Below are 21,419 nucleotides of genomic sequence, written 5' to 3' on the forward strand. Positions count from 1 at the left end.
GTTAACATTCATCATTTTGAGTAAAATAATTGATAAAGAACCTGCAGCAAATGCATTTAACATATCGGGGTGTGCAATAGAAATAAGATAACTATTTTATAGTATATTTGACTCTTTAACTTAACTTTAGACAATTTGAGATTATATACAGTACATATATCTGCTGTTGGAGGGGAAAAAAAACCGACATAAAATCCAGTAACATACAACTGTAAAACATTATGAGGACATGATGCATTGATTAAATGCACAATTTACATTAATACAGTGCAGGAGAGTGACTGGTAAAAATACAGATAACTCTTGTTATACAGTATAAAATGTTTCTGATCCAATTCAACAATTGTTGGAAAATAATTTTAATGTAATTTAAAAAAAAAGGGTTTAGAATGACTACACTCCAAAGCATGTTAGTGTGAATTAGGCAAAAAGAGACGGCAGCCAACGTGTATCTCATTTTACTATTCAAACTGCCTTGAGATAGAATAGTACGTTTTGATTTGGCACTATACAAATAGAAATTGATTTGATCTGATTTCAGCGATAACACTAAAAGCTTTGGTTTAGGTTATTTACTCGCGATTAGTGAGTTAGACAGAGAAAACTCAGATGTTTCCCCGTTCAAAATCCCATGCATTGACTTAACTTAGCCCTCCATTTAAAGAGCTGCCCAATTTGGCAGCAAAATTCGTTCTGCATGTTCTGCAGATAAGGTGACCATCTTTGTTTAACTTTTCCTTGGCACTTTTACAAAAGTTCAAATTTGGCCACACTTCACAACCAATCTTTTTTTTAGAAATAATGCTGAAACATCTCGGGGGCAAAGTCACTGCTGTCTGTTGGTTTTCAGTGATGCAAAACAAACCCACTGCATCTGGGGGACCGTTGCTGACTCTGACGGCTGATGCTGGAAAGTATTTCAAGGCACATTAACTTAAAACAACTCGGTTACTGTGGCCTCTGCATCACACTGCACAGCTGGTCACACACAAAAGGTGATTAGAACATACAATGGCATGATTTGATCAAAGTCTTGCGTTTGCAATGTGATAAACTGAAATCAATGGTCTGTGATTATGTGTATTGGCATGCTCTGGGTGCTTAATGGAAGGCAGAGAAGCGGAGGCTTTGTGAGTGGGATGAAGGTGGCCATTATTCAGAGAGTGTTGCCTTGACATGGGTCCTCTGTGACTGAAATATTGACGGAATGCTATCGACCGCTAATTGTGTATTGTAGAGCAGGCTTTAGCATCCTCTCATCCTCTCAATGCTCTTTGGAATAATAACTAAAAAGAAAAACATGTAGACAGAATTCACTCAGGTTTGAATCATATTTCATTAAGTCAGATTCCAGGCTCTGTGTACAAACTCTGATCTCTGACATCTCTGTTGTGCCTTTCCTGTACGAAAGGTCAAACCAGAGCTTTGCACTATGTGTGTGTACCTAATTTTAATCACCATCTAAATTTAGTTAAAAGAGAATAATTGCAATGGACAGTGTCTGTGAGATACACAGGCCCAAAGATTAATCTGAAAAAAAGGCTAATTCTGTAACCCAGAGGATTGAGCAATCTTTTCACGTGATTTCCAAAGACAGTGGCAGATTTCTTGATCTAGACTCAGGAAGTCTGTTTTTTTTTTTTTTTTTTTCTGAGGGCGTGATATCCCGTATGTTTAAGCTATCAGCTTGCCAGGCCTCAAAAATAATGACATCGTCATGTTTGGTCAGACGTTGAAGCTCACCACACCCTATCTCGCCTCGCTCTGTCAGAACTTCTCAGCCTCTGCCAAGGGCATGGTTAAAATAAATCATGCGACCTCCAAGAGATCAGGACACTTTAAGTAGGTCAAAGGTTTACGAGAGATTAAGTTGTGGATCAGTAATAACAGTACAGGTATGTAATCTGGAGTTCTCACACCCATCGAGCTGCTGGTACACCCTTAAAACGCACACGCAGTCACACGAATGCAAGCACGGACGCGCACAATCTCCAACTTTAGTGCTTAAACCGATCTATCTATTACAACACCCTAAATCCTTTTATCTTTTACTTTACACCACGCCCCTCCATCTTGTACTTATCCTTCTTTTCATATCTTTTTACTCCTCTCTCTAATCTTGCCCTGATCTCTGCTGCTGGTGAATGATGGCATTTAAAAAAAAAAAAAACACATGTCCTCAGTGTGCTGGTAATACTTTTCCTCAATGTTTCCTGAATTGACAGCTGAGTGTGTCTCCTGCATGTTCAAAAATGTTTGATAGCCCTGAGGCCAAACAACAGACAGCACATTGTAAAATGCAAAACTACGTGGACGTCACAGAGCATATTAACAGAGAGCCAACTAACTGTTCCCCTCCATCTACCTTTGGGCAATCCCCTTTGTAGTCAAACATTTAGCTCTGGTTCTACCTGAACCATTAAAGGCTACTTATGTTAGAATCAAACGCAACAAACCACAAATCTGGCACCAATTCAGAAACTCGAAGACATGCAAACGCTTGACAGTGTTTATCCTCCGGGACTGACTTACGCTGAAAATATCAAAGCTATTTGGCAGCTGACCTGAGAATCTCTGACATCAGATATTCTCACCGCTACAGTCGACTCATGTTGAGTGAGAAGTAGAAGTCGAAAAAGCCCACGCCCAGATCTGTGCACAAACGGAGTTGCCTCGGTTTGATAAGAAAATTGGTCAAATTTGAACACAAAGCTATGTGTGCCTTGTTTCTCTAAATGCTCATTATATTCTTTGGCAATAAAAAGCTAAATTCCAGTTAACCAGTAATTAAGCAAACTACGTGTCAACACACGTACGCAACAAAGATTTTTCAACAGTTTTGTCCACGTTCACCTGAGACTTGGAGAAGCTAAACTGGACAAGAGGAAATGCAAGTTCCTCCTCTCTTCACTGGCAAAGTTGTTTTGCGTTATCTTTCCATCTGGTAGATTTGAAAATCTGCACGTTTTTGTGTTGGCACTGACGATAAGTAAACTCAACGAATAAGAGTCTTTGGCTTCACCGAAAAAGAGGAGGAGACGAACAGGCAGGCGGAGAGCGAGAGAGGGAGATACACACAAGCAATTGAGACAGACAGCTCGAAAGAGAAGCGATGGAGAGACAGAAAGAGGATGAGATGCGAATTCATTGCCTTAAAAGCCGCTCTGAGTCAAACAGTATGATAAGAATCAGACTGCACATGTGCATGCGCGCACACACACACACACACACAGGAATACACACACGATCCATGAATCTTGCTTTGAACGTCTTTGGACAGATAAGCAGATAAGAAGTGTTCAATTACTGTTCCATTATGGTGTGTGTGTGTGTGTGTGTTACCTCTTAAGAACATTTTCTGGCATAACCACTGACCTTGTCAGGACCAGTAGTCCTCATGGAGACCAAAACCTGGTCTTAACAAGGCAGAACCTCATTTCTGAGGAACTGGTCAAATTTAGGGCTAAGATTTGAATTATGGTTAAGGTTAAAGTTAGGATTAGCATTGACTGGTTATGGTTAAGGTTCGGAATATGGATTTGTTGAGGCTGTCCAAATGAATGGAAGTCAGTGCAGTGTCCTAAGAAGAATAGTTGCAAAAACTGTGTGTGTGTAAATGTGTCATTGACAGAGAAAGAGAAAGTTGGTGTGAAACAGGAGCAGGGATGAGATTCTTTCCACCTATGTGTCATTTCCTCTCTCTCTCTTTCTCTCTCTCTGTCTCTCTCTCTGTCTCTCTGTCTCTCAGTGCCTCTCACACCATAATTTCACTGTAAGAGGACTTTCTAACACTCTCTCCAAACGCTCATTCACAGCACATCTCCCTGAAGTGGTGAATTCAACTATCCTCAAAATAAAAAAAAAAAAAGGAAAAACAGATTAGAGCTGTCAAGTCAGCAACAAGTATATTGTTGATTTCGAGCCGCCATCTGACAATGTGTCACAGGCTGATCACTGGGTAAGGATGGAGAGGAGTCCCGTGTGAGGGATACTCCACCAGTCTCTGTAGTAGAGCCATCTGATCTCTGGCTGGTGTAAGAGGAAGATCAAATGTCGGGGTCAGCTCTGAGCAGCACCTCTGGAGCCCTGTGGGACTCAGTGACACACTCCCAGAAACCTTGGGCAGCCCCAGTCCTTTGAAATGACGACAGGCCGCAAGATAAATCTCGGCAGAATAATTCACAGATTCACTGTACAAACAATTACTCCCTGTTAATTCCTGAAAGTTTATTCTGGTCACACCACATGTCTGTTCTTTGTGTTGCAGACTTCTGCCTTTACACACGTCACAAAGATTCAGTTTAACATTCCACAAAGAACTAATATAAGAATGAGCATCATTTAAATGACCAGAAATGAAGCATAAATCCTAGGTCAGATATGCAGCATTGCATTACTCTAAATTGCAGTCTTTGTGATTTGCTTATTGCATAATTTCAAACTGTGAATTTGACTATCGGTCTGCAATAATTTGGCGAGCCTCTAAAATTGTGTCTTTGAAGAGTTAATTTGACAACTGCCAATCAAGCACTGATAAAAGGACTTTGTTGGACAGCCGCAAAACTCATTAGTAACTAAAACATTGGGCTGAAAATGAGGTAGTGTGAACTACGCCTCAGATGTCAGAAAATTCCATGAGACAACTTGCATTCAACTTGTTTCATTTAGTCTGTTTCAAAACTCAAATAAATCTTTTTGGAGCAGAAGAAGTCCTGCTAGTAAGAAGCAGGTACCATTTCTGTTCTTTTTCTGTTTACAACAACAAAGAGGGAGGAGCCACTGGTGCCAGGGGTGTTTTTTTCCACATTGGAAATTTGTCGATCAAGATAGGGCAGTGCTCAAGCACATAGAACATCAGTTTGAGGGCAGGGTGGCAAAGTGACTAAAGGCAAAAGCATCCTTTAGCCAGAAGGCCAGGCTATCTGCTCTTGTATGTGAAAGGATCCGCCCTCTTTAAGCGTCCTTGAGCAAGACATCAAACCCCGAGCAGTCCCATGGGTGCTCTTTCTGTAGCAGAGGCTGCAAACTCAGGTAGGCGAGATGAAAAGAGACAATTCTCTACAGGGGATCAGTCCGGTATCACACACACACACAAAATCACCAAAGTTCCATGCCTCACCTTACCACAAAACACTCTGGTGGCAAATTATCTGCCTCCCCCTCCTGTCTATGTGGCACTCTTTTCTCTTAACTGCCGTCCTCTTTCCCTCTCTCTCTCCTCCTGTCCTATTATGGACATAGCAAGAGTGTTACTGTCAGGACAGAAAAAAGAAAGAAGGTTTGATTCACCGTCTGTCCTCGTCTGAATGTGTGTGTGTCTGTGTGTGTGTGTTAGATAGCAGATAAGAGCCATATATAAACAGCACTTGAAAGCAGAAATGTAAATGTTTGGAAGTCCCTGCAGAACACAGACCATATCAAGATACCAGAGAGAGCAAAAGAGAGGGAGAGACAGAGATTATAGCAGAGTTCACACCAGGAGAACTCACATCCTGCTGCAGTCAAATCAGAATCCAGCCGTCAATATAGCTTAGAGGAATTTAGCATCCCACAGATATACGTCCAAAATCCTTAATGTGCTGCTGAGTTTAAAAAGAATGCAGTATGGGTTTTCTTTAAGAAGGCTGACCACTTGGATGAGTGAGACACCTGCTTACGTCTGTGGCTTCAGAGCTTCCTGTTAACAGCCACAGTAAGCTTTCAGGTACAAGTCCATACTCACAAGTTCTGCCAGTATTTGACCTTCTCTCCTTTATCCCAACAGCGGTGTTGATGTTTTTTGCATTAGCTTTAGTTGAGGAGCCATTTTAGAGAGAGACGATTCGTATGTTAACTTTACAAAGTCGTAAGAAGGCATCATGAATCAGAGCTGACAGGTTTCTTGTGCCAGTGTCGGTGCATGCAGATTTTGTGCGAAGAAGTATGTGCGTCTGTGGCTTTGTACGTGTCTCTGACTGAGCATCTGTGTGTACAACCCTGCATGAGCGTGTTTGTAAGCACATCCTTCCAACTGTATATACTGTATACACTGTAAATGCTGACTTGAGTGCATGTAAGTGGGTTGACGGTTGCACAAGTATCTGCTTTTGCATGTGTGTGTGTGTGCGTGTGCGTATGTGTGAGTTAGTGATTGTTAGCAGAAGCTCGTTAACCCCAGAAGTCATTACCACATCCCTGAGGTTTAAGCCAATTAGACAAAATAAACGACGAGCGAAAAACAAAACAGCCAAACGAAAACAAGAAGAGAGAAGAAAAGGATTACTGACAGAGAAAAAAATAAATACATTATTTTCACCGTTTTGAGAGAAGTGCCAATATAAATTTAAGACACTGCTGGGCCAGTGACGGAGAAATGGAAAGACACCACTGCAGTAATGGTCTGCAGCGGTTTTCTAATCTTGATGACTACACAAAGCTGCTTTACACTACAGTTTTGCCATTCACCCACTCCATTCGCTAAGGGTCTTGCTCAAGGACACATCGGCATGTAGACTAGCGGAGCCAGAACCCACAATCTTCAAGATGAAATACGACTCGCTCTACCACTGTCGCCCTGAGAACAATGCATTCAATTAAAAGCTGAGAAAAAGAAATAAAAAAAATACCAATACAGTGGACAGACGCATGGTCACTGGTCTGATGTTCTGTGTGTGTGTGTGAATGTGGTGATATTTGACATCACTGCTCTTTTTTTTAACATTATTTCTTCACAAGACATTTTTGTTTTTACAGCTTCACTCCAGGTCCAGGCAAACCAGACTGTCCAGACCGCTGTACACACACACACACACTCATACACACAAATACACATTCCCCACTCACTCACTCACTCACTCACACACACACTACATATATACCTATAGGCACAAGCCCCTAAAGGGGCCTTTTTCCACATTGGACCATATGGTGCAGAAAGGCGCACGGAAACAATTCTCTAAAAACAACACACACTCTGCACTTAGAAACCTGTCACACACACACACACACACACGTTTAAATCTGCTGAATGAATTGCTCCCTTGTTCAGCTGTGCACTAATGGTGAGGAACCTGCCATGATGATTATACAGAGAGAGAGCAAGAGAGAGAGAGTTGAGCATTATATTGCACTTATACATTAAAGAGGTTACAGTCATTTTGCCAATCTAAATGTAGGTTTTCAGCTTCATAATCCAACAGGGACAGTTGTAAATCTGCTCTTTCAAACAGCCGAGGCAGATGTTTGTGAAAAGCTGGAAGCTCCGCAGAACCAAAGAATGAAATTTGGACTTATTGGACTTGTTCGGCTTTAAACAAAGGGTCCATCAGACGTTAACGCTTGGCTGCTGTGCTCACAATGCTCCAGAGTGTTAAGGTGAAATATTTATGCTGATGACATAGCATGGACTTTGTAACTGATTTAACAAACTACCAGAGGGGATGATCTTTACTCAGCGATCTGCACCGACTGACTAATCGTATGACAAAGATAGAAGAGGATATTAATTGGATGGTAGAAATCTATCTTGTCTACAGGATAAACCATTACTGAGGTTGATTTGGAGCCTCATGCAAAACAAATTTAGTGAGAGTGCTTTGCCGAGCCTCAGGGTGGATCGCTGTCACCTCCACTTGAAATTTTGAGTAACGGCAAGCACCAGTGTCGGAAGAAGTGACCTGACAGAGAAGTTTTAAAGTCAGAATTCACAGCGTGACAACATAAACAGCAGCAGTCCTCAGTAAGAACCAGATGCCAAACCTAAGCGGATTTAAGCTAAACAACGCACAGACACCTCCTTATTAAGGCATCATAACGTTGTTAGCGTTTCCATCACTACAATGCCAATGCTTTGGAAGTATTTAGCAATAATGCTCGGAAAAAAAAACAACCTTTTTATTTAATCTATCAGTCACAACTTTATTTTCTTTAAGAGTAGTTTACTGAAAGAATATTTTAACGACTCTTTTTTTCTCATGTCATCAAAGACCCAGCAGGTCCCCGATACGTTTAACAATATGGAACTTTTCATGTTCCATTACTGACAATTGGCCCTGAAAAGATTCAGGAGTCAATTTCGACAGTTTGTTATTCCAGTCAAACATATCCGACGGACTCAAAGCAGCTGGAGACAAAAACATTTGATTTTCCAGTTTGACTTACTCAGCGGTGATTCATTAGAACCAAGAAGTGACTTCTGTGTGACATGATGCAGCAAAGAGAACAGCGATGACGCATTTCGCTGAAGAAAGCTTCCTTTTATACCGACCATCAAGAAAGCACATATAACATAATGTACACACTATTGAATATTATATTTTGAAGAAGTGTCCCCTGAACATATAAAGTGGCTTACCTAACAGTAAAGTAAGAATGACCTTTCAGCTTTCATTGACGTACTAATTAATGTGGTGGCGGATGCATCACTATAATCCCATTAGCAGCTACTGCACGAAGATGGGATTAGATAATGCATATCTATTCTATCTATGTATATTAAATGATGTTATGACACAGAGTTAAATATGCATAGTTTGACATCGTGCACATTAGAAAACACATTCATGAATGTATGCATAGAGGATGAACTCATTAATGAATAAAAACTTTACTTTTTCACAGACATAATTACTTGTGTGTTTCTACAATCATAAACATGAAAATAAATGTGTAATAAAATGTGAGTATACACAAAAAACTGCCTCAAATGTGACCGAATAGTTTTTTCTATATATGCAGGAATCATGTCAAACAGTTCAGAATGAGGTGCACAAACTAGTAAAAGTGGATGAAAAGACATGGCCACAATTTACACGGTCGAGAAACTAGGCAAGGTGAAGAGTAACCACATGCATGTTAATCTGGATTAGACATTTTCTCCATTAAAATACGATACGTTGGTCATGTCACACAGCCCAATGCTGGATTTTTACACAAACAATGTACAGTATGTTCACAGAAACACCAAGTCAACATCTCCATGGTTTCTGTTGGTTGTGTTTTGTTTTTTTCCCCCGTTCAACACACGATGACAATTTTTGTGCCCACATTGTTCCACACACCCGCACTCCCTCTGCCCTCGCACTGCCAACACAGCCAAGCAGCACAGCAGTCTACTGTGAAACCCACTGAGAGTATGGTGACTGATTCGGTTGAATGTTGGGCACCTGGAACTGAAAAACAACCAGTTGGAACTATCTGTCAGCTCCCAGCTACTGTGTTTTTATTGTTCTAGTGAGCTGGTCTGCTGCTGCCAGGAACGCTGCCTTTGGCTGGTTGCGCTGGATTCTAGCTGCTGCTGCATCACTGTTAGCCACTAACCTGTCAGCTCCCAGCAGCTCTGTCTTTATCATCTTAGTCGCCCGTGCTTCTGCTGCAGATCTGGCAGCAACACTATCAGCGGCAGCCTGCGCTCCCGGGTTTCTCCGGTGCTTCTCTGACAACCCAATACGACATGTTATAAAATGTGAGGTAACCCATAAAATTCACTGTTTACATCTACTTGTAAGTTGGCCGGTCTCAGCCGAACTCTTCCAATGATGTCAGGATGTATATAAGTGAAGGGTGAAAGTTGCTTTTGTTGGCTGCAGCGATGCAGAGGGTATCCATGTGTACTTCCAGTAAATGCTGCTCTCCACTGACTAATGCGTAGTAGGAAGAAGAAAAAAAAGTATATATCAGCAAAACATGCTTTAAAGCGGTGAAGAAAAACATCACAGTACAACTTTTTGTCAATACAGGCAGCCACATTCAAGCTGACAGAGCAGTAATTCCTGCACCTCAGACAAGGCTTTTTTTTCTTCTTCCCAACATACCAGGAGCAGCACACAGCTGTATAGTTCACCAGCATATGGATTGAATAAATCCAGTCTGCACAGAGCTTGTTAACACTTGTTCACTTTGTTACAGCACACAGTTGAAGCCAAATTTGAAAAAAGAAAAGAAAAAAGAAAGCACACCCATATCTGCACACACCCAGACACACACACACACACATGCAAGCCGCTTTGCACAAACACAAACAGGTAACCCTTCACACAAGTGAACATCTTTTCAGAGTGAAAATGGCTTGTGAATGGGTGCAGCACAAGTGATTGTGGGAGCAAGTAGCGACACATACACACGTCTAATGGTTTGGAAAAGTAACACAAATATGCACACACAGGAAGTCTGAATAAGCAGCGTGTGTGTTCGTAATTAACAAAGACTGTGTGTGTGTCTATGAGCATGGAGCGTTCTTCCGCGGTGTAATAACAGTGAAAAACTGAACCACTATTCGGGGTCTGGTCTCCCTCTAGCTCTGTGGTCACTTGCTAACCTAATCTGATTAATGGATTTCAACCCTGTTACTGCTGCAAACACAGAAACAGACAGAGAGGAAGATGGATTGGTAGAAGCTTTGGAAACTAGGTTGGGCCCAGTGCCCCCCCATTTTGCCTAGTTAATGTTCTTAATCTGATTAATGGGTTTTATCCCCCTGAACGGACTGGACAATAAAAAAAACCAAAAAAAACATGAAAACCAGCAGTGGAAAATGAACACGCCGAGCTGCCAACAAATGCCAATGCAATTTGGCTCTGTAAAGATGGAAAAGTACACAGACAGGTGGATGGAAGAGTAGAATGATTTCCAGAGGTGTCACAGTCCAAATAAAACTGGATTTCTACTTCCTGCTGCCACAATAGCAGGGTCAAATACGCTATACTGTTTAGGATTAATGCACAATTTCAAGTTATTTCTTTCCCCCCCAAATCATATTTATATTCTTCTTCACTTTCTTTTTTTTACGGTTATCTTTCTGAATTTTGGTATGAGTAATTTGCCTGTGTGTTGATATGTCAAAGCACTCAAAAACGTATGATATTTACAGGGATAATATTTGCAAACTAGCTTTTGTGACATTGTCCTTACTGCTTATGACCACAGAGTAAATCATGAGTCAAGCCTAGACAAGTGGGTTGAGTGTCAGTGCTTTGTCCACAGACACTTTGCGACATGTCTGCCTCTTACATGGCAGCTATAGGATCAAGGGTCACCTGGTCGCGGATCATTTTAAAACCAGGGCAGCAAATGGAATTCACCAAGGATTCACGAGAGGCTCCGGTGTGTTTGGATCAAAAATAATGAGTCACGTAAAAAGCCAATTAAATTGCCAACTATTTTGATAATCAACTATCGTCAAAAAATAAAAACAAGCCCTGTGATTTCAGCTTCTAAATTGTAAATATGTACTGGTTTCTATGCTCCCCTGCGACGGTAAACTCAACATCATTGGTTTGTGGACAAAACAAGACATTTAAGGATGTTGACATTTTGATAATTGGGAAACAGACGTTTTTTTCACCATATTCTGACATTTTGTGGTCCAAACAACTAATGAATTAACTGAGAAAATGACAGACGGATGTATTGATTATGAAAATAATTCTAAATTAAAAAACAGCTAACAGAAATACCAAACTATGGCCACGTTAGGGTTCATTAAAATACTCAAGTTAACTCCAAACTGAATGAAAAGTTGATTATAATTAAGAACATTCTAAATTATATTCTGAAACAATTAAGAAAACGACTGGAGAAAAAACATCTGTTGGATCTGTTGGTGCAATTATTTTTAAAGATTTGTGAAAAAGAGCTTAAATATTAAAACAAACTAAAAATGTATTCTCTGATTTTTAGGTCTTTAAAAACATGTCGATTACTGGAAAATGAAGTCCTTAGTTTCCATAACAGCAAGTGAAACCATGTTTCTCAATGTTTGCATAATAAATGAGACCCAAAAGGATATGAACAGTAGTTTGGGTTTTGGGGTTATAGCTACTGTTTGCATGGACATGTAAATGCATGTGTGTGTGTGTGTGTGTGTGTATGAGAGTGAGAGACAGTGTGAAAACTAAGTGATACATCCTGTTGCTTGTAAGTTATAAAGTTATGAGAAGATGAGATCATCTCACACACACACACAATGAGATCCCGGCTGACACACTTTCAGCAACTAGGTCGACAGGTAGCTTCCATGTGAATGCTCGTTTTCTATTGCACCGGGTTATACTGTGACCTTTGGTGTAGAAGTGTGTGAGAAAGCCTCAGGGTGACACACACACACACACAAACAGATGGCAAGGACGGAAAGAGATCGGCTGACACACAGGGACTCAGCAGAACTCAATTTCTGTTTTGATAATGTGTGTGTTTTTGTGTTTATGTAGTAGTATGAACTTGCTTGTGGGCCTGCATGAATTGTCCCCGTTTAACGTCCTTAAGTTTGAAAGACAAAAAAAAGAAAAATCTAGCAAATCTGACATGTATGACCACAACAAAGATGGCATAATGTCACACACACACACATGTACATATGCATATATGTATGCATAAACAGTTAAGGGGCATTGCAAACATGTGAAGACACAGCTGGACGTGCAGACGCTCAGACGAAAACACAGACCACAGCTAAAAGCATCAAGCGGCTCAAAGCGATCCGCCCTGCCGAAGAACATCACCAAGCAAAGCCACCACACCACATCATGAAAAACATACACCGACACGCAAACACACACAAATGCACACACACTCTCCACTGTGCAAAAGACCTCGTAGGTATGCAGCCACTGCCTTATACTAAGGCTTGCCTATCATTTATCTATATGCAAACCTCACTTTTAATATATTTTTGAATAAACACAAACTTTAAGTTAACAAATATTAACCCTGTTGACACAGTTACACTCAAAACACTATATTTTCCCTACTTGCCTACCCAATATTAAGTATTTCACCTTCAGTGAATAAAATTAAACACCATTTATTGGTGAAGTTGCATGTTGCAGATGAATATCCCTCACCTAATCTTTCCCTTCCAACTTCAGTCAGCATCAAAACTCAAAAGACTGTCCATTGTCGGCTGTTGTACAAAAATGGTGGTGCAAAATGGCAGCCCCTATAGAGCTGATATAAATATAAAAGACTCTTTTTCAGGGTAATGACAAACAGCGATTCATACAATCAGGTGACGGTGCACTTTTAAATGAAGTAAGAATAAAAATAACTTCACCTACATTTTAGACACTGGAACATCATCGACAGTGTTCACCGTTTATACTGAACTGTTGTAAAAGCAAGAATAGGACAAAACTCCATGTGTGAGACATAAAAAGGACAGAGTGCTCTTCAGTATGTGTGGGGACACAAGTGCAGGGGGACAATATAAAATAAAATAAATATAAACACGTTTAAAATAGTGCCAATCCAGCAAATATAGTGCATTACATTATACATCACTATATTTTAAAACACACACTCAACTGCTTAGTTTTCTAAAAAAAAATGCAAACGCAAAACCCGACTTTACATCTCTTACATGAGTGCAAAGTAAATGCATTTCCATGTAGACTCAATAAAACGACTCCACAAACAGAACATAGATAAAACACTGCTCTAATTAAAGTAGCCTCCACCACAAAACCACCGCAGCTTTGTGTGCACCACGTACACAAAAAACCTCAACTGTATTCCTGTCGTACAATAATCTGCATATGTGTGAGCACACTTTCATGAATGAGTTAATGTGTGCTGCAACAGAAACAACAAATATTTAATTTGAACACGCAGACGCTGTGTTGTTGTTCATTATAGATGGTCACAAAAACATCCTATGCACCAAGTCACTTTTACTTTCACTGCAGTGGTGAAGTGAAATCTCAAAAAGTACATTTGCAGTATTTGAAAGGCCAAATCAAAACAGTCGTGTTCAAGTTTTGAGAAGCAGCTGGTAACAATTACTTTCATATTTTCCCTCTAAGTACATGTAATCTCACTCAGCCGATTAAACAACTGACCAGGTTGCTTCCACAACCCTCCACTGTGAATAAGGAACTAATTGAGCTCTGCTAATGAGGTTCCACTGGGCCAGGGTGCGGCAAGAGTGGGCATGATGGAGGAGCAGGTGATGTTTGGCCAAGACTCAGTTTACGACATCATGTCACACACAATGTACACACACACACACACACGCACACACACACACGAGAGACTCTATGGAAAACCTTGCACGTAGCGGCTTAATCTGAAGACCACAGAATACGGGCAGCATTTCGAGGCAACGCACACTCACTTCCTCCAGCAACAGTGATGACTAAGAGCAGTTTTTCATAATACTAACAGAGGACGGTGCTCTGCATAGATGCCATTACATCAACAGTCATTCTGTCTCTGAGAAACTACCCCACATTGAACGTGTACCATGTAACCTGTTCATCTACCGAGACCCAGAAACTGTTCGGGTTTTCAGAGGCACACCTTTTCTTTCATTTTCTTTCTTTAGAAATGCTGCACGTTTGGTTTTGATTATGACGTTGAGAATGTTTACGTGGCAACAGGAAGAACTTAACATGTGACATACTCATGACAAGTGATGATAATAAATAAAAAACACGGTTTTAAAGGTTTTTCTAAGGTGGATAATCAGGATATTAATATTATTAACCCTCACAGTGAGTGATCACTTAGAATAAGAATGACATTTAGATGGATTTAAAGATAGAATATATCCTACCTCTGCTGATCATCAGGTTATAAAAACATCATGGCTGACTCTGGGACTTGGCATTAGTTCTCTTGAAGCGTCTCGTTTCCACCCCGGGCTGCAGCGGTCTGTCCAGCAGCACGGTTCGGCTACTGGTGCTCCGTAACTCCACACTGCAACAGGAGGGAGAAACCGGGTGCCAGATACAAACTAAAATCCCTCCATTGCTCAATCAGGTCCACGTAACTCCATGCACCACTTTTCAGCTTTGTTTAAGAGAATCTTAAAACTCCACGCAGCATCGGTTTCTTTGGGTCCACGGCTGTTGCTCGTCTTGTGCTTAACAGCTGGGTGATATTATAGTTTTGAGTCTGATCGGGCGCATGGCGGGATCCGTCTAAGGCCCTTCTTTCTTTCTGTGCGTTTTTTTTCAGTTCAGGTTTCAGCTCTCAGTCATGGTTGTCAGATTCCACCGTCACCTCGCCAACCTGGAAAGTGACAGAAAGACAAATAAAGTTAGAAACTAGCACCGTGTGCAACATTTACTGGAACATGTTTAACTTCAAACACTTTGTCCGTATTTAACAATTACAGGACACAATTTTATCCAGACGGTAGACGTCCAAAGTGACTGGCAGATCAAAGGTCCCCAATAAGCAAAAAAAAAAAAGAAGGGAAAAAAGAGTGCCCTCCTGAGACCATGGCCAGTCAAATTCTTTAATCGTACCAATTTTGTTTTTATCACTCGATCTGACAGCTGGCAAAAGCTTCCATGTGTGAAGATTATTCTAAGGCCCCGGGATGAAGTCAAATGACTGATAATGTATCTTCAAATACTTGTCAGCAGTTGACAAGGAAATTATCAACCTGCAGAGGTGAATTAGCAGTTTATTTCTTTCACATTTTTGCATGAAAAGGCTTTAATACAAAACTGATGAAAGGAGTGCTTTCTAAGAACTGTTTTCCCCAAACCATCTCAAAACTGCTCAGTGAGGAAGGCCATGCTCCAGGGAGCACAATTAAAAGAAAATACTTTTTTATTATAAGCATGTCAATGTGTGAGAAAGTTTGTTATAGAAGCTGGCGCAGACTCGTGAACAATATCTACGAAGCCAACATATTGGCAATGTAGAGTCAGCTAAATATACTTTGCATAAAGCCGTCAGTACACTTTGCTGCCAGTACACTGGTGACAGAAAAGCCACTAATAAAAGCATAAGGAAATCATTTAAATTAGCAAACCAGTCTGTTTCAATCAGTGGCACTGGCACTAAATCTCTCTTCCTTCTGCCTCACGACAATTATTTTTCACTCTGTTCCAATATTGATCACTTTGTAAGTGAGGACAAACCCATCATTGCTGTGCAATTTAAAGGTGCTAATAAATATCGAATATCACGCTTCCAGTGGCTGTAACCATTGACAATTATATTGTCTACATTTGGTAATTCTAGTGTTAAATGTCAGACTCTCCAGCTCTCAGTTCCCCCTTTTGTTGCCCCAACCACAAAGATTACTCCACCCTCTCCCTCTCTACCACCCTTTCTTCTTCTTCTTTCCATCCATCTTGCCTCTCTCTCTCCCTCTTACCGCAAATCTAAATCAGAGTCTGTATTTATACAAAGCCGGTTTCCTTAGGTCAGTCTGACTCGTGTGTGTAAGCGTGTAGGTGTGTGTGTGTGTGTGTGTGTGTGTGTGTGTCAGTGGTGGATAAGAGACAAATCCAAAGACTTCACACGTACACACATTGACAACTAGGTGCCGGGTCTATATTTGGAACATGTGTCTTGGTGGGTCAGAACGCCGCGGTTCTGTTTTCTTAAACGATAAAACAGCAGATGTGTTTCTTTGAACAGAACACGACGACTGATTTTTAAATTCCCACCATCAGTTTCACAACTTGCTTTGAATGTTTAATGTATGCAAAACAGCAAAAAAAACACATCTAACATATATAGATTCACAGGAAGGGCTTTTCATACCCCCAGGGCACCTGTTCAGTGGTTTACCTGGACCTGACCACATCCTCGTGCAGTTCTAACTTTGTTTGGATAATGGACAGAAAATGAACACATGAGCCATTTGAGAACTTGAGTGCGTCATTATCTGAAAAGGGATAGCTGCTGTTTGAAAAGGGAAAAAAAGAGAGAGGGGGAGAGAGAGAGAGAGAGAGAGAGAGAGAATGCTGGCATGAGTTTTAAAACACATTATGACTCATTACTGACATTATGAGTCATTTTTTTTAAGACTCTCCCATGTCAAACGCTGCCGTGTGTTCTTATGTTAAAAAACAGGTTTTAAAAAAGTGTCTGGTGATTTCCACGGCAGGGCGGTCACGTGTCTGTACTTATGATTATCAGTAAGTGAAAGATGTGAGATGAGAGCGTCCCGCGTTTCACTGCTCAGAATGAACACATAGCTGAATGATTAATTGCTTTAAAATGCTTCACACAGAGAGAGAGAGAGAGAGAGAGAAAAAGATTACGGTGATATAGTCTGATGTTTTCTCCAGGCTTTCAAATATCCTCACTGCATAATGACGCTGAGCACATACACACATGCTTCCGGTTATTACATGATTGACCACATAATAGCATTAGCTATTAGAGCTGAAAGTGAGTAGGAATGTTCTCTTTAGAGAAAAAAAAAAAAGGAAAAAAGTGGAAGGCGACTTACTCATTAATTGTATTCACCAACGGGGAAAAGAAAAGGGGAGAACAACGTTTTCTTTTTTGTCAAAGAATGAATGTGGGTCTAAGAATTTTCCCTGTGGAACTCTGACTCAGTCGAGCTGCTGCTTATTCATTTACTCAATCACTGTCTTCACTGCCAATCTGTTTTTCTCCTTATCCTCCTCCTTTCTTTCTTTCTCTATTCCTCCACCGTGCCACCGTGACTTATCTCACTCCCGACTATTTCTCTGCATATATCCAGTTTCTGCATCTCGTGTCCATCAACATTAAACTCTCCATCTTACATTTCCTCCCTCGCTCGCCTCCACCTCTCTTCTTTCCCATCAATCCATCACAGACTTTTGTGTCATATTCATGGGCTTCTTCTGTCTGTTTTTCCAACTGTCAAACCCCCCCAAAAAAATCCCCCCACCACCACCACAGCCGCTGCCTTCTGCACACCGACCCCCCTCCGCGAATGCGTGTGGTCCAGTCCGACTATAGACCGTTACATTGTCCCAGACAGGTTGGACTGCGCCACTAGCCAGCAGACGTGGGGGTGGAGGAGGTGGGGCTGGAGAGCGGGGGTTCCTAGGGAATGTTTGTTTTTCTGTTTCCAATTTGGTCCAGCCCGAGGAACTCCACACTCCGCTCTGTCTCAAACACACCATTCATGACGGCCTGACGTACGTGATTACACACACACACTACCCACTCACTCTCTCTCCCTCTCTCCCTCACTCGCACAACACACAATCACAGACATGTATACATGTAACCGTACATATGTTTAGCACTTAACCACACAGACGCACACATCCGGTACACACGCGCACTTACAACGCAAACTCCGCGCAGTCTTTTTTTTTTTTTTTTTTCACTCTCTAATTTATCGGTGAATTCATCTTTTATTGTTTTCTGATATGTTATTGCTAATACTGTTTCAAATGACACGGTGGTAAAAACTTATTATGCCCATTTCTCCCTTGTCTTTCAGTGAAAACATTGTCTTTGAAGGGCTGTTTTTTGATGTGTTTTAGACATTGTTAGATGCAGTTGAGCTCCATGTTCCACCAATTAGATAACAGAGAGCACATTGTTTCATTTTCAACTCAACCGTACCATGCGAAACAGATTATACTGAATCACTGTTGTTGTTTGGATCGTGAAGTCGAAAAAAATGCTGATGTTTGCATTTGCATTTAAAGCATTACCGTATCAATGCAAACAAAGGCAGCAGCTCAAAGATACGCAGATGTGAGCGCTTCTCGTGATGTTCCACATTCCATCACTTACGCATGGGACGGACCGGAAACCAAATTTTTATTTTATTTACAAGCTTAAACTGAAAATGATGGGATTGTTGTATTGTTTTGATTGTTTGTATTCCGAAGCGTGATATTAAAAACATTTAAGAAACACACAGAATCATAACATGAGCCGACAGATGGGATTTAGAGTTTTTTTTTTCTTACTGGTTTTAAAAAGATAAAAAATATTTAGGTTAGTTAATCACTTGCTGCATTCGGGCTTCACTTTAGTAAAAAAGCTAAAGTACATACTTTGTTATTTATTTGAATTGCTGTTTTTTTTGAAAGCAATAACAGTTTATTATTGGTTGCAACTCTTTTGTTATTGTTTTGGATATTATACATAGGAAGAGTAAATTGAAGCACAGCTGTGGTTGCCCTGAATATTCAGGCAGAAATGCTGAAGTAGGTTTCTCTTTATTTTTTTGTACTTGTTGACTCATCACTGCTGCAACATGGATTCAACATCAAATGCTGAATATGAGGCAAAAGAGCACTCAACTCAAACAGAACAGGAAGCAGAGATACTGCTGTTCCCCATTCCTCATTAAAATGTAATATTAAATTACCAGAAGCCTTCAAGAGGTTCCCAAAATGATCCGGGCACTGACGTTCCAATTTATTTATTTTTTTTAACACTAGATTATTCTTTAATTATAACATTTGTTGATGCTGTTTAGCCAGGATGATGGGTATGAAAAACTAAAATGTGATCCTCTTCCCTTCTCCAGCTTCTAGTTGAGACACAGCTGACACTAAAGGCTGATGTCCATGTCAAAACCGTGCACTGAGGACTGTCTCCACTTACGTCTGCAATAGTTTCTAACTCCTTTTGTACAATGACTCAGACGTCTCAGGTTAGAGTGTCAGCTCAGCAGAAGAAAGGTGTTTGTCAAACTGCAATAAATAGTTTTAAGTCAATTTGTTATTACAATTTCCAAATGTCTCTTGGGTAGAAATGTGCTGCTTTACCTTGACTTATTTTGCAAGATTAAAATATTTTTTGAAGGTTTGTGAAAACAGAAGACGTTGACTTAATTTCTGAAAATTAGGAATTATATTTTTTACTTTCTTTAAAACATGTATAAAAATAAAGACCAAAAAATTAAGTAAGCAATTAACTGTCAATCAGTAAAACAAAATGATTAAAATCTTAAGTTGTCAAATCACCTAAACTTAACAAGTGTTTGCATCCTTTAATAATGGTTCACTTCACTCTCACTTTATACATTTTAAGATGTATCTAACTCATACCTAGTTGCTGTTTTGGCTTCTTCGTGTTGTTAACTTGCTCCACCTGTTTTAGATTTCGAGTTACCCGCTTCATGTGAGCAGCACAAGAAACAATGAGCGACATGCTGACGAGACAAAAGGAAAAACTTCGTCTTCATCAACAAGTTTGCCATGAGGCAAGGCGACGTTATCGTAGCGCAATCACGAGAGTGATTTCACCCTCTGGTAAACATCAGGCAGCACGTTGATCAACCAGATCTTTAATGTCTTGAGGTTGAAGGCGCGGCCTGTTTGTTCATTACTGTAAGACAAGCATGGAGCTTTGAAGTGCTGCTGTAAGACACATGCACGTGCAACTCACTGACACACTGCCACTTCCTTGTTATAGATATTTTCCTCACAGTGGCTGAACACACTCTGTGGAAAAAGAGTCTAAAAATTAATTGAAAAAAAATCACCATCTATTTTGATAATTAATTAATTAATTAGTGAGAGAGAGTTTTTCTTTGCCCCTCTATGACTACACTGGATATCTTTGATGGAGACTAAATGGCTAACAAAGTGATCGGAAACAGAACAGGACAGAGTAATCAATATTGAAAATAATTGTTAGTTGCAGCCCCAACACATCATTAAATCCCAACAATACAGGAAATTGTAGTAATTATTACAATCTGTTTGTAATTTGCATGTCCAAACAGTGTTTTTCTACGTTGCGTTCAGTGAAATAAGCTGTTGACATTTTGACAAGTAGAAATACATCTTAAAAAAACACTTAACACTTCCGTCCGAAGGTAACCGCTAAATCTCAGCGAACTTCAGCAAACACACAACGATAACGACGATAGGTAAACAGCTGTGGCCGGTAAAGGAGGAAAACTTACCGACCACAGTCAAGACAATATCCGCATTAGCCTGTGGATGGTGTCTAAGTCCTGCCTTGATGTACGATAGTAGCAGGAAACCGGGAGAAGCATAAATCAACACGGGACTGTTGATTTTGACCTTGCTCTCCACAGCTAAGACTCCCATACATCAAAAATAATGGAGAACAAACTCTGCTTCAGTGCTAGTTGTAGGCGTAATGGAAGGAACTAGTAGCTGCATAAATCAACATGCTGATTGTTGACTCTTGCCTTGCTGTCTTTTCCCCCCAAAATACGGAAAACAAACTACTGCGCCGCCAGAAACCCGCGCACACGCTCACACACACACATCCCTGTATGTGTGTCATGGATTGGTTCATCTCTGTCTGCAAGCTCAAACATTGGCCGGCTAGTCGATTTACCGCGACACCCACAGAGAGACAAACGCACGTGCACACACACACACACACACATCTACACACCTACAACTCTGTCATGTACACACACACGCATGCCAACACACACACGTTCGGGAGGATCGCACGTTTTCCTTCGAGCGCCTGGCCCTACAGGGAAAAGAAATGTCTGGATGTGCGCACACGTACACACAGACACACCAGCGGAACATTTTTAACCCACAATGTTGACTTTATATTCCTTTCCAGAGCCTTTCTATCCACACAGCGGCCAAGTGAAGCAGCGTTTCCCTGTTGAACACTACCGGGAAGCGAGGACCGGGCGGTTCGGGGGCCTCCGTGATGTCAATGGAAGGCTGGACTCCATTCAAAAAAAGTGGAGTTTAATCAGAATTCAAAGCCAAATACCATCATACTATCACAGT

At 40.7% G+C, this 21,419-nt stretch overlaps 1 protein-coding gene across 5 annotated transcripts in view; it reads right to left on the reverse strand.

Annotated features, from left to right (window-relative positions):
• Positions 1–21,419, reverse strand: part of trps1 (trichorhinophalangeal syndrome I) — a 102,617-nt gene that overhangs the window by 69,082 nt on the left and 12,116 nt on the right. For all 5 annotated transcript variants that reach the window (XM_044053023.1, XM_044053022.1, XM_044053025.1 and 2 more), the window contains exon 2: positions 14,528–14,985. In XM_044053023.1, coding sequence (XP_043908958.1) covers positions 14,528–14,540 — 13 coding nt within the window. In that variant the 5' untranslated portion in view covers positions 14,541–14,985. The remainder of the gene's footprint in view (positions 1–14,527; positions 14,986–21,419) is intronic.

The sequence above is a fragment of the Solea senegalensis genome, linkage group LG20 (genome assembly GCF_019176455.1).
Source record: "Solea senegalensis isolate Sse05_10M linkage group LG20, IFAPA_SoseM_1, whole genome shotgun sequence".
NCBI classification, from domain to species: domain Eukaryota; kingdom Metazoa; phylum Chordata; class Actinopteri; order Pleuronectiformes; family Soleidae; genus Solea; species Solea senegalensis.